At 41.4% G+C, this 13,864-nt stretch overlaps 1 protein-coding gene across 6 annotated transcripts; it reads left to right on the top strand.

Moving 5' to 3' along the window:
* Positions 1–6,777: 6,777 nt before the first annotated feature.
* Positions 6,778–13,864, top strand: LOC119363958 (tRNA-dihydrouridine(20/20a) synthase-like). 6 transcript variants are annotated; one of them, XM_037629337.1, is made up of 12 exons: positions 6,778–7,106; positions 7,217–7,343; positions 9,013–9,140; positions 9,224–9,293; positions 9,380–9,482; positions 9,849–9,966; positions 10,358–10,439; positions 11,237–11,298; positions 12,497–12,569; positions 12,640–12,723; positions 13,333–13,388; positions 13,589–13,864. In XM_037629337.1, the coding sequence occupies exons 1-12, from the start codon at positions 6,937–6,939 to the stop codon at positions 13,680–13,682; spliced, it is 1,167 nt and encodes a 388-aa protein (XP_037485234.1). In that variant the 5' UTR covers positions 6,778–6,936; the 3' UTR covers positions 13,683–13,864. The 6 variants fall into 6 exon arrangements, with proteins under 6 accessions (XP_037485234.1, XP_037485232.1, XP_037485237.1 ...); XM_037629335.1 differs by having other exon boundaries at positions 13,312–13,388; XM_037629340.1 differs by having other exon boundaries at positions 13,308–13,388.

Here is a 13,864-nt window from a genome sequence, read left to right as displayed (position 1 = left end):
GGATGTTCCAAACATCAGGAAACAACTGACCAACACATGGGTTGACAACGGGCACAATAAGGCTCCATGGAAAGCCATCCTCAATTTAGCACATGTCGGTTTTTTCTCCCCTCACGCGTACTGCATCATGGAAATGCATGTGAATTTTTCTTGCATTGTGAATTTTGGACCGCCGGGGGAGTTGCCTGTATAATAACTTGGACCAGGCAACTCAAATGGCATAAACACGCAATTTAAGCTTTAATGTGAGGCAAGTTACTCAGAAGAACCCATAAAAGATAAATATTATGATCATTACACAACCAGGAGATTATTGCATCTTCAGCATTATAGAATCTTCTGCATGTAAGTTTTCGACCACTAGGGGGGTTGCCTGTATACATTTTTTCCAGGCAATACAAAGCACACAACAGGCAACTCAAACCTCATAACTAGGAAATTCAAATTCTAATGTGAGGCAAGTTACTCACAAGAGACCATAAACCGGAAATAATAGTTTTGGATGTTCAAACATATCAACTTGCAAAGACATAGTGGGATAGAAATTCAAATAATAGTTCAGACAAAGGACCATACAGAAAGTAGCAAATTGTCAATGCCATTCAACATATCTTTCAGCCATCTGGTCATTTGTGTGCCCATCACACTAATCTGGTGGTGCAATTTGCACCATTGTGGTTAGCAGACCCACAATAGCTGCACTTGATCTTTCTCTTCGGATGGAGCTCAACTGCTGATTGAATTCTTTTTGACTTTGCCCTACCTTTTGTAGTTGATTTTGGAGGGTCTCTAGGAATTGCAGGGCCAGGTGTGGTAGTAGGTCTTCCAAACTGTGGTTCAACCATCGAAGTACCTTGCGCGGCCGCAACAGCTGCATGTAGTGATGCAATATTGAGTGGTTGGTGTGCATGTCCACCAGGAGCTTTCACAATAGGAGACGAAAGTGCGTTGCCACTTTCTTCTTGCGTAGTTGAAGAACTGGGACACTGTCCCGCCATCAACTGTTGCTGATGCTCCAGCGATGGTGCAAGGCCAGGAATAGTCACATACATTGTGTTTACTATGTTGGGCCCCCGCGATGGTTGTATAGCCCCCATAGTTTGTGGTTTAGGCCAGGTTGCTGGTCTAGGACCCATAGGAGGTGGCGCAGGCCCTCTTGCTAGTGTTGCATCCCCCAAAACCTGTGACGCAACCCCTCTTACTGTTTGTGCAAGCCTTGTCATTGTTGACCCCCCAAAAAGGTGCGGTGCAGCTCCACTGTTTAGTGGCACATATCCTGATAGTTGTTGTACAGGCCACCAGCTTTGTATTGGAGGGCCCCTGGGCAATGGTACATCCCCCCTGTGCATCGGTGCAACCCTCGACTTTGTTTGTTGATGTCCACCTTCACTCATAGAGCTACCAGCTAGCGTTGCTGTGTTTTTTCTCCGCGGTGCAGAAGTAGGTGGTTGCTGCCTAGGACTAGAGGGGGCTTGTGCAGGTCCTTCAGGATGCACCGCAGGGCCGCTAGTTGCCCGAGTATTACTCGGTGGTGGTGCAGAACCACCAGCTGATGGTGGGGGACCACTAGTGGGCCCACTTGTCGGTGTTGCCGTCTTCTTCTTCCTTGACATGTTGACATTTTTGATTTCATGACATGCACCATGCATATGTTTCTTTACAATATCCGTTGCAGCATCTGATGCACTAGCAACCCGAGCAAGACTACCAAAATCCATCATAAAATTTGCATGCCTGAGTTCTTTCTTCGACTATGGTGGCATCTCATCGGGTTGATCTTCGACAGCAGGGGGTGGATTGGAAATTGCCAAAGGTGTCCATCTTCTAAGTATATACTGCGCTGGGATTTCATCAACACCAAGTTGGTTGAAAACTTTCAAGATATGGCAGCAATGCATGCCGTCCCTCTCAATCTTGCAGCAGTCACATCTGTAGTCTCCGGCACTAGCTTCCACCGTGACAAAATAGTCCCTAGAACGATATTTAGCAACTCACTCTTGATTTGGGTAAACCTCATACAAGTTTTCACCATGCGGTCGCATGTTGTACCTCGTAGTCAACTGAAACTCATCATGAAACTTCTCGTATAAGTCCCTAGTATATGATCCATATGCCTGCTTCTCTATTGGATAAGATTACCACATTTCAGTCTGCAAATGCCCTGTCATGTAATCTTTTGAACCCTCTCGGAATAGTATGTGTGTTTGGATTTTCTGATATTGCTTCACGAAGTTCAAAATGGACTTGTGGGGGGTTCACATATCGCTTAAGAACAGCATTGAACCCCTCACCGCGTTGAGTTGACTGCAAGAAAGGGAAGAATTGGTGCTTGAAGTAACAGGGTACCCATGTTTCTCTGTATTTGTATAGATTCTCAAAGTGGGAGTCAGTCATAGCCTCATACTTCATCATCAGCTCACACCACCCTGCCTCAAATTCCTCCAGCGTCAAGCTAAAGTCAACATAGTTGTTGAAATCTTCGGACAAGCCAGGGTTTCGCCCCAACAATACTCCAAGCTTCTTTTGTGCTTTTTTCATAATATGCCAGCGACAACAGCAGTGCACACTTGTAGGGAAGATCTTTTTAATTGACTGTGCCATTGTGATGTCTTGGTCGGTTATGATGTTGGTGCGTGCTACATTTTGCATTGCCTCAAGGAAGGTCTGGAATAGCCAATTAAAGCTTGACGCCAACTCTTGCCTAACAAAACCACACCCTAACATGAATGACTGCCCATGCCTGTTAATCCCAATGAATGGTACAAAGGGCATGTTGTACATGTTAGTCATATACGTTGTGTCAAAGGAAATGCAATCATGGTAAGATTCCACGTAGGTTCCTTGCTGCACCATCGACCCGAAAAATATTCTCAACCCTGTCCTCCTCATCATATTTTATCTTGTAAAAAAAATCTGGATCCTCTTTTTACTGACCTTTAAAGAAAGCAACTGTCTCAATCATATCCCCTTCTCTTGTAGTATCATTGTTAAAGACCGTCTTGAGGTTCGTAATGTGCTTAGTGGTATAAGGGACAATGAGTTCTGACCCATAGAAATCTGACATGATGTGCATCATACGACCTGTCGACATGAAGTCACAATGGTGGTCAATCCTTTTTTTTACACAAAAACAGTATCAAAAATAGTTTCTTTTCTTTTTTTCAGCAAGGCAACTCAAATGCAAAGCTCAGACAATTCATGAAGCTATACAAGCAAGTACGACAGAATGCAATAGGTTACACATGAGCAAATTACACAAAGCAAACCAGGGGGTAATCTACTTTTTTAACTATGCATCAGAGAGCAACAAAAATTTCAATCATAGGCAAGTTGAGCTCATCCAGAAACAAGTATTATCGTACATTTTAGCTACAAAGAGACTAATCATAGGCAAGTTTAGAGTCAACATCAAATTTGTTTTACAGATAAAAAAACTAGGCAAGTAGGAACTTTGCATTGAGCAACAAACAGGTAAATATTAGGCAAGTCCAGCAACCATAGTGTTAAACAAATCAGGCATTATCTTTTTTTGTACTGTTGTAAGCAATTTAATGGCATTATCAAGCAATTAAGGTATATGTTTGAAGCAAATCAGTCACATGTTTCAAGCAAATCAGCCAGATGTTGATGGAGCAAGAAACACACTATCAGATTGCATGTCCAGGTTGTTAAAGTTAGAAGGTAGGGGGGGGGTGTGGTTTAAAACCTGTAGTCAATTTGCAGTTATGAAGATGAGTAAGGAAGGCCCTTTCTTCTGGCGGGATCCCTTGGTGTGATCACAAATACTTAGTCAAACATGGCTTGTCAACCAACGAATGGTTGTGCTCGCCAACAAAGTAGATCATCTCCCATCTGCCATCTATTAGCTTCACAACCATCTTAGCTTTGCAACCAGTTTGCACAATTTTATCTCTTTTTTGTTTCTTGCTCCTCTTTTTGGCTTTACCATGATCATCAAGAAAGACAATATCCTCATCTTCACCATCATCTTTTGTTTGCTCAACAATGTCATCTAGAACAGGAATCTTTTCTGCCCCTCCGTCATCGACATCAGACTTTCGAAACTTGTTGCAAACAAACTGTTGTTTTATCAACTCCCCAGTTTTCATATCCTTCCTTGAAGTATTCATTTTGACCAAAAAACCCATCTGCAAGTAATATGCATTGTAGTGTTCCTTGGCATCTTCGAAATTGTCAAACCTCATACCCACATACGGCTCCTTGGGCTGTGACCAAGCTTCATCATCATTTTCAGCATCCAAACCATTACCAACAGTCCCACCAGTATCACCTGCAGCACCTGTGCCATCAAGGGTATGAGCATCACTCTCAGTTACTACTGCTGCAGGTACTTGTGTATTGCCTGGGGCACCTCTCCCATGACATTGCGCATCTGTCTCCATTGCTTCCGCAGCAGCAACACCGACCTTTTGCATGATAGGGAGATTAGGTGATTCTGCCACAAATTCTGCATTTCCAGCAACATGTTGTGTACAGTACATAGGATCACCATTATTTTCATCTGGTTCCTCATTCAGGTCAATCATTGTCAACCTGTTTATTTTTCAACATGAAAAAGGTAAAGCAAGTCAGCCGAATGATGCAAGCAAGTAGCACAGTAAATACAGGCAAGCCAATAACACAGCCACCCAAGCACACCAGAATCAGAAGATAGCATTCACTTTGTTTTTAAGGAAACATTTGAACATAACCAGACAATTCAAAGTACACTATCAGGCAATCCAAACAACACAGCCAGGCAAGTCGAACTATATATGTCAGGCAAGTTATTCAGGAAGTCCTTAAACAGAAATAAAGAATTAAGGAACTAATGTGATCATTTTTCACAACCAGTTTTTTGGGTGTTCAAACATAACAATGTCGGGCAATTGGTGTTCAACCAGTTTTATGGATGATGAATTGCAAAATTCATGGAAGGTGAGAAATCCATGCAAAACTATGTCCACACAGGAATTGCCTAATCACCAGATAGCATCCATGGATTTTTTTGTACCAATGAAACATTTTGAACATATAACATAGCTTTGTTCTTTGTGTATCATAATATATTTTCTTATTTGTTTTTATTAAACACATGCAACATTGATTTGGTGAAGCAAGCCTCCTGCATAGAAGTGCTACTTCGAAGTGTCTTGTGGAATTCACACCAAAATCAGAGAGAAAGAATAGAGCGTCTTTTGTGTTAGAAAAAACTTAAGTTAGCAGTTATGGGCAACATTGCCCTTTATATTCAGTACCTATGTTTTCACCTTTCTTGTACTAGCAGCAAACTTGTGTGTGTTTGGCTATGTTCACTATGTTCAATGTTGTTTCCATTTTGCACAATTGGTTGAAGTAACGTTTGCAGCTGAGATAGTTGTTGGTACAAGACTTTTCTTTGTCCTTTCTTTCTTGCAGGATGAAATTCCAATAAATTTGCAACAGTCTTTTGCCGAATGATATCCTATAATCAAGGTATATTAAACTACGCAACAATCTCTCTTGTTTTTTAGTTGCACATTTACTTATATTCTTCTCACATTTTCACTGTTTGAACCAAAGAACAATGCCTAAGAGGAATGTTTTTGTAGCTTCTTCAGGAGTTGCTTGCACAATATTATGTTTTTGCTTAATATTATAATGCAAGTTGCTCCCATCAACCATTGTTTTGCTCCACATATAGCAAATGACCCGCTAGGAGAAAGCCTCGTCTTTTGCCCTTCTTTTTTCATACTGAGCTCACTGGTCATCCTCTTATAAGTACAAAAAGGTTCATGTTTTGCCATGTCATAAGTTACCAAAGTTGTGTGTATATCATATACTTAGTTGCTTCAAGTTAGCACTGTTTTTGCTCAAACAGAATATGTAATTTGCCAAGAACAATTTCATAAGCAAGTAACATAATTGTAACACATTTTTGCAAACAGAGCATGATAGCACTGTTTTCATCCTCTTATAAGCACTGTTTTTCCTCAATCAGGATTTTTGCTTAAGGTATCATATTTTGTTCCCAGGAATACCATTAGCACTTGCTTAGGGAAACATAATTACAGCAAAATCAAAGGCAATATGGATCATGAAAAGCCAATTTGAAGGATGGGATTAGGGCAAAAGAGGGGGGAGGGAAGGTGAGCAAATCTGGTGACTTATCCCTGTGAATCAGCTTCTTCTACTAGTGTTTCTTTCTTCTTCTTTTTGCTTAGATCCACAGCGTGTGTGCCACCATTCCAGGCCTTGTGAAGCTCTTGGATCTGGGAAGGAGGATCTTTGCCCTTTCTTGCTTGGGGGAGAAGAAGATGGGGAGGAGGCGCAGGCGATGAGGGAAGGCTTTGGCTGGCGCCTGGAAGCGGGGCCCGAGGGATGGTGGGGTGGGGCCTGGCGTGCCAAATCACGTGAAGGGGGGGGGGGCAGGTGGGGATCGCGGGGAGAGGGGCTGGACCAGTCTTCCCTTTTTTGAGATAGGGGAACAAAAATTTACGTTTTTAGGGAGGCCGGCAGGGAACGCTAGGGAGCTAGACGTGTCCAATAAAAAAATGTAGGAAAAAACAGTTTTTCGTAGCTTCCTCCCGCCCGGAGCTTGTTTCCACTGCAAATCCGTTAACCTGACTCGAAGTGGCCCGCAGCCTTACAAAAAATGAGACCAATCCAAAAACTAACCCTCGTTGACATTTATTTATAGGAGAAATTTTACAAACACCACACGTCCACGTCGAGACTTGATCTCGGGTGGTCTGGCAGCAACCTCAGCTGCGCTGCCAACGGTTACACGCCCCATCCTTGGCCCGCAGAGTTACACGCTTGCACAGTCGCCGCCGCCGCCTCAGATCGACCGGCCAAGGCTGTAACGAGCCGCCGCACCACTCGCCAGTACCCAAGCGTAACGCGCGAGAAGCGGCGCCGCCTCGCGCGGGAGCGGGGACTCGGATAACCATTGCGATGAGGTCCGCCGCGTGGCACGCCCTGCTCCCGTCACTAGTGCCTGCCAAGCCCGGCATCTTCTTCCTCCGCAGCCGGCCCGGGCGGTTCTTGTCACACGCTCACGGCTTGCGGCCGTGTGGCGCTGCGAGCTCTCTGCCCCCCGGGGAGTACCTTCCTCCCTTGTTCAGGTGAGCGGAATCAGATCTCTAAGGGACTAGGGATTGTTGGTCAATGTACCTGGCCATGGTCGGAGCTGACTGATACTTGTTTTCTTGCTCCCATCCCCCTGCTCCCGCAGCGTGGCGCCGATGATGGACTGGACAGACAACCACTACAGGACGCTCGCGCGGCTGATATCGAGGCACGCCTGGTTATACACAGAGATGGTGGTCGCTGAGACCATTGTGCATCAGAAAGATAAGTTGGTGAGTTAGCCATTTTTGGTCTTTCTTGGTTGGGTGCCATTAAGCTTGAGTGCTTTGGGATAACTGATTTCATCGAACCTGACTATGATATTTTGATTCATGTTGGCATTGATTACACTAGTCGAGCTGCATCAAGATGGCAGTATAGTAACAAATGTATGGTCCGATAAAAAAAGTACGGTAACTGTTTCGCGTAAAAAAAATTGTACAGTACAATGACATGAGCTTCCAGGGAGAAGTGAAACATATTTGAGAAGTGATTAGGGAGATTCTTGGAGAGGCGTGTAAATTAATGCACTGGGAAAATACCATATTACGCAGTTGTGCTGCATATTTCGTTCACTGGCGCCATGGTACAACCCATGTTATGTCTGACTGTTAGCGTGATCACGGATGAGGTAACACGCCAAACTCCACGACCATAGAAATAGGGAACTCATACGATAATAGTTACATCACCACCGTTTTCTTGACCACATATCACCTAATATGGCAAGCTCCTCGACCATAGAATTTTAAATTTGTAAAAGAATTATTTTCTTATGATCAATGGAGTTTGTGCAAGAAGTAGAGGCCAGTAATGTGACGTGCGCAGATAGAGTTACTCACAACTCACAAGCAACAACTTCTGTAGAGAGCGTGATGTTTATCTGTTACTAAAGACAAACATATGGTAGACTCGGACTGGTCATATGCTCTAGATAAGGTTATATTTACAATTTATTCAGAGATAGTCAGTTATCGTATCCCCTAATCATTTTGAAGAGATCACAAGAGAAACACTCTTAAAATAATTGGTTAAGAATATACACAATGCATCATAGCTTTGAGGATATAACCTATCAGATGGTGTGCTTTATGTGGTAAATCTGGTTGCATTTAAATTTGAGTCGTGTGTATTCTCCAGTTTCATTATGTGTGTACTAGTCGTGCAGCTCATGGCTTCTTTTAAGACACGTGCAATTTTCAGCTCTGTTTTCACAGTAATTGATTATGTGTAATATATTTCCTCTGCTGTGCTTTTCACCATGCACTTCTTTTAAATTGTTATGAGCTATCTGAAATACTTTTTTGAGTCACTGACCAGAATCTATCTCATTGTGGAGTTGAACTTGACATGTCCATTGGGTTATTTTAGAACCAATGATGACATTCTGCTGAACCTCAGTACGTGCTTCATATTCTGTTTAGAAATCAGTTCGGTTAAACTTCAGACATCTAGTTTTAATCTGTATCTACATTCTTACATAAATTGGAGTAAGCCTGAACAGTTAAATAACGTGACTTCACCTTCAGTCAAAGTTCATGCAATACCATCATGTAAAGTCTGATGAATAGCATCCAAGAATTTATGAAGTCATATTCCAACTACTGGAAGTACGATAAATGATCCTTCATTGTTTTTACATGATAAAGCAGCAGTGGACTTCCTATGTTGTAGCTGACATGTGTAGGAGCTACCTCAACTTGATAAACATGCCTGCAGTATTGATTGATATTACTATGTAAATCACTAGTATGACTTAGTTTTCATTTGTATTTATTGTTGGCAGCTGTTGTTTTCTGGAAATGAATGAATCAATAAAGTGGATCTACTCCATTTTTATATCATTATACTCACCAATCATATGCAAAGTTGGTATGTAATTTTAATTTTCAAAATATGCAGGATAGATTTTTAGCATTTCCTGCTGAACAGCATCCTATTGTGTTACAAATTGGTGGAAGTAATCTTGACAATTTGGCAAAGGCAACTGAATTAGCAAGTGGATATGCATATGATGAGATCAACCTGAAGTAACAGCCTCAGTCATGTCTGATTATGCAGTACATTCTACAGTTTTGTATAATTTACAAATTCTTGTGGACTTTTGTGTTAGTTGTGGTTGCCCCAGCGGCAAAGTTGCTGGCCACGGTTGCTTCGGTGCTCGCTTAATGTATGATCCAGAGGTTTGCCTCATGAACTACAAAACCATGGTGTAATATGAATGCTTGCTCCTTTTGCTCCTGCATAAGACTTGATACGATTCCTGAAGTTTGTAGGGGATGCTATGTCAGCTATTGCTGCCAATTGTGACGTCCCTGTCAGTGTTAAATGCAGAATTGGAGTTGACGATTGTGACTCCTATGAAGAACTTTGTGAGTTTTCTTCAAAGTATCTCAATTTTCCATTAAAGTCTTCCAGATATTAGGAAGTGAATTTGTGCACTGCAATCGAATAATATGCTTTTGTAACTACAGAATAAGTAAACCTATGATATAATCTTAAAAAACAATTAATCATGAGCTAAACACACATTTTTTCAGTGCCTTAGTTCTGGATTTTTGTTTATACATGTATAGTTAGCTTGTTTATAGAGGATTATTATTGATTTTTTCAATTCTCTTTGGAAGTTCATCTCTATCTTGATGGTTACATATTTTCCCATGTGCTGGGTGCCGGCTGCTGACATATAGTGACATGTTTTTAATAAGCGCAATTAACTTGTTTTCACATTTCACCAGGTACATTTGTAGATAAAGTTGTTTCTAAGTCACCAACTAGGCATTTTATTATCCATGCTCGGAAGGCGTTGCTCAGTGGCCTCAGTCCTGCGGAGAATCGGAAGGTTCCTCCTTTAAAGTATGTTTGCGCTTGATTCCATTTTCATTTTGCATGCAAAGATATCCATAGAATATACACAATGGCAACACCAATATCCTTAAAGCCCGCAAGACATAGGTACAAACAGTAATAAATGGTTGACACTAAGAATCATCCCTTTATGTGCCATGCTGATACTATTATGTGGTTCCAGCTTTGCTTGTCGAAATATTCATGCTTAGTTTGTTGGTGCTTACATACCCAGACTGTATTATCAGTAATGGAAGTTTACTTCTGGGGAAGGCTGAGTTCTGACTAGTTGATACTGGCCTTTGTACCTCTTAATTAATAGGTTGCTATGTTGGAATTCGGATTAGAGTCAGTAGTATTTCTTTATAATTTGCTGGCTTTCTTGTGGATATCGTTGCAGATATGAGTACTATTATGCTTTGTTGCGGGACTTCCCAGAGGTACACTTTACACTAAATGGAGGCTTAACGACTATTGAACAAGTAAGTTAACTTCTGAACCTTTTACTGTGAAAAATAGGTAACAATGGGAATGTCAAATTCTAATTGTGTTGTTGCAATTCTTAGAAGTTGGTATCTGTATGACCACATTGAACAGTATGTTTATCAGTTCGGGTTGAGTCCAATTTCACTTGGTGCAGCAAGGGTGGTGTTGTCGGGGTTTGGTAATGTGTCGCTGAACCTGCCCGGTCCTCCAGTGTCTGAGCACCAAAAACTGACATGTCGCCGCTGCTGTTTTTCTTGTCTGCATTAGAAGCCCCATGACAGAGGTCGTGCGTCTGATTTTCTGGTAGATGCTATCATCACCAGCTCGTTGGTGTCATGCTCGGTAGAATAACTTGACCCCTAATATTAGGACTTCTACCATGCCCCCTCCTGCACCTGCCCCCTCTGTGCTCTGTCATAGTGGTTCTCCACAATAGGAGTACACAACATGGTGATTTAGCATGCCATGCTTTCTCTAGCATTCATCTCTTCAATATTCATGACTCGTGAACATTTCTATGCTGGAGAATCATTTGTTGTTTTGTTACACATGAGGCTATTTTATTGAAGTGGTTTGAATTGGATATATCTATAAAGGGATCTCAAGATACAGAGTTATTGACATTTTGCATGGCTTAGTTGGGTTATTCTCCTACCGAGCACATTACAAGCTAATTTATCAGGATTTCATTACTGTACAGTTTATCAGGATTAAACCATTTTGGTTTCTCAACCTTGAATCACTTGTAACATTGCAGTAGTGAGTTGCACTGAAGACCTTCATTTGGCTGCAGGTTAGTGCATCCGTAAGACAAGGCGCCCATCAAGTTATGGTTGGTCGTGCTGCTTACAATAAGTATGAATTTCCATTTTGATTGTGAAAAATTCCTGTATCGAACTCAACTCTCATTTCATGCATCTCAATAGTTTTGAAAATTTAAAGAGATTCAGAGTAACATATTAACACGGGCAAACAAAACCCTGAAGCTCATTTCTGGAGAACCGGAAAAAAGGACCAGATCTGCACCATGTTTTTTTTTTGAGTGGTAGATCCACATCATGTAGAAATGAAGGGATTGCCATCTTCTTACACATGGGTCATGGCCAACTCTGACCAAAATGGTCTGACCAGGGCTCAGGAACTACACTTGCCGGCTTTAGAAAAGGGTCAGGCCATGTTATGGAACGTACCACCCAATTTTGTTCGCAGGTAACTAGGTAGCTATACTAGTCATAGATGATGCACCAGCTTGATAAGATGGTCATCCCCACTTATTCACAATGTGCCTTCAACCTAGCTGGTGAGATCTGCACCCCTCTGGCAATCGAGAGGTCATAAGCTCGACTGGCAATTCTGATAGAATCCTTCAATTTGTATATCATTGATAGCCAATCTGCTGCAAGGTCCCCAATACCTAATTCTACTCATTGGCCAGTACTTTTCTTAATAGTTGCTGAAGAATAATGAATTAAAACAGGAGGCCAAGAATGGTGCTTGAGCGAGAACACGGATTCGTAATTCTTAAGAGGTGAACAGGGGGCCACCAGTTCAGATCTTTATAATAGTAAAGATGCTATTGTGAACTTCTTCATCTTGTACTGAAATGTATTTCAACTTTGAACGTGATGGTTTCCATTACTTAGGAACATTAAACAGAATCATTATGGTAGGTGCTGAACAGGGAATACACAATAACACATAATTTCAATTGCTTGTATGCGGCACATATTGCAATTCAACCAGCCCATCCAAAAACGGACCACGGGGCTGAATGACAAGCCAAAGACCAATAACAAGGAAACCTCTTTCGTCCTGGTAAATTACCAATTTTTGCTACTTAAAAAGACTGTTGGTGAAAGTGTTGAAGGTCCATCCCCTCCCTCCTTCGTATCTATCATTAAATAAAAAATTGTACCCTTTTCAACAATCAACATTAACTTCTAATGTTGACCCCATTTGTTGTTGTTTTCCTTTTTTGACGGAAACTACGTAGGGGATGCTAATTCCAATATCAGTTATTGTTCTAATAGTATTTGGTGGATAAATGTTGCAGTCCATGGAATATGCTGGGGCACGTGGATAGTGAAATTTATGGCATGCCAACGCGTTGCTCTTCACGTCGCCAGGTTTAACATTAATCAGTGTCGAATTTGGCTTTTATGAGCTATTTCTTCTATTGACTGAACTCTGCTTTAGATGCTTGAGAGCTACCAAGTTTATGGTGATTCTATAATTGGACAGTATGGCATCAGCAGGCCAAACGTGAGGCAACTTGTTAAGGTGTGAAGGTTCTTCCTTTCCCTTTTTGTTTTCATACAAGCGTTGAGTCTAACATTTAATGACACAGATCGCATAATTTTATGATCACGTGGAGCAGTGGTATTGAAGATTGCTTGCTATTTTATGCATAGTATTCTGTACTTTGTTGAAGTTCTCTTAATTTGAGGGCTTTAGTGCATTCACCTTGTAATAATGTAATTCATTAGAAGACGGTGTGCACAGTAGTGCAGTGTGAAAGCATGAGCTTTCTAGTTTGTTTGCTTCTATGCATTAAATAGCAGTGTATACCTTATAATAAAAACAGAGAAAAAAAAAGAGAAAGTTGGTAAAAGACAGTGAACTTCTTGAAAGCATTTGCAATGGTAATGAAAATTTATTTGTTAATCCTTGATTATCAGCTGCTTAATCAAGATGTAGCAGTTTCAAGTGCTGCATTTTTTGCTTCATAATAATAGTAGTAGTATTTTAGTTTAAGCTGCTATATCACCTGTATTAGCATTTTCATCATTTTGTATACGTACATGATATTATGCAAACACTTGGTTGTTCATTGATGACTGACGGAAGCACTTCTTTTGACATAGCCAGTGTTACATTTGTTTCACTCAGAGCCTGGTAATAGTTTGTGGAAACGTAAGGCTGATTCTACGTTGCGCCATTGCAAGGTAAGCTATCAAAAAGAGTACACTCTTTGCTGGCCTTCTCCAGTAATACCAATATCCACACCGTAACATGTTCTCATGCTGCTCTGCGCCGTTGTTTGGATCTATAAACCATTTGCTGTGCTTCTTGGATGTGCAGACACTTGCACAGTTCTTGGAGGAAACTCTTGACGCCATTCCTGACTCTGTCCTTGATGCACCAGTATTGAGGGAGCCATCCAGGGAGCAAGACTACTTCGCCCATGTGGATTCCTTATTGCCGCCAAGATACGCAAAACTGGCCCATGGCAGCTATGAAAGCCCAGCACTTGTAACTGCATCCAGTTGAACTTCCAGAGTAAAAGATAGGGAAAGCTGCATGCGATCTTGCAGTTATGTCTTCTTTTGCGATAACAGGATATCAGGCCTCTTTGATTCGCAATATTTGTAAAATGCAGGAATAGGAAAAATAGAGAAATAGAGTGGCATGTCATCCTCAA

Source organism: Triticum dicoccoides, chromosome 2B (genome assembly GCF_002162155.2).
Source record: "Triticum dicoccoides isolate Atlit2015 ecotype Zavitan chromosome 2B, WEW_v2.0, whole genome shotgun sequence".
NCBI classification, from domain to species: Eukaryota; Viridiplantae; Streptophyta; class Magnoliopsida; order Poales; family Poaceae; genus Triticum; species Triticum dicoccoides.
Note: the sequence above shows the minus strand (reverse complement) of the source record. Positions and strands in the feature narration are given on the sequence as shown.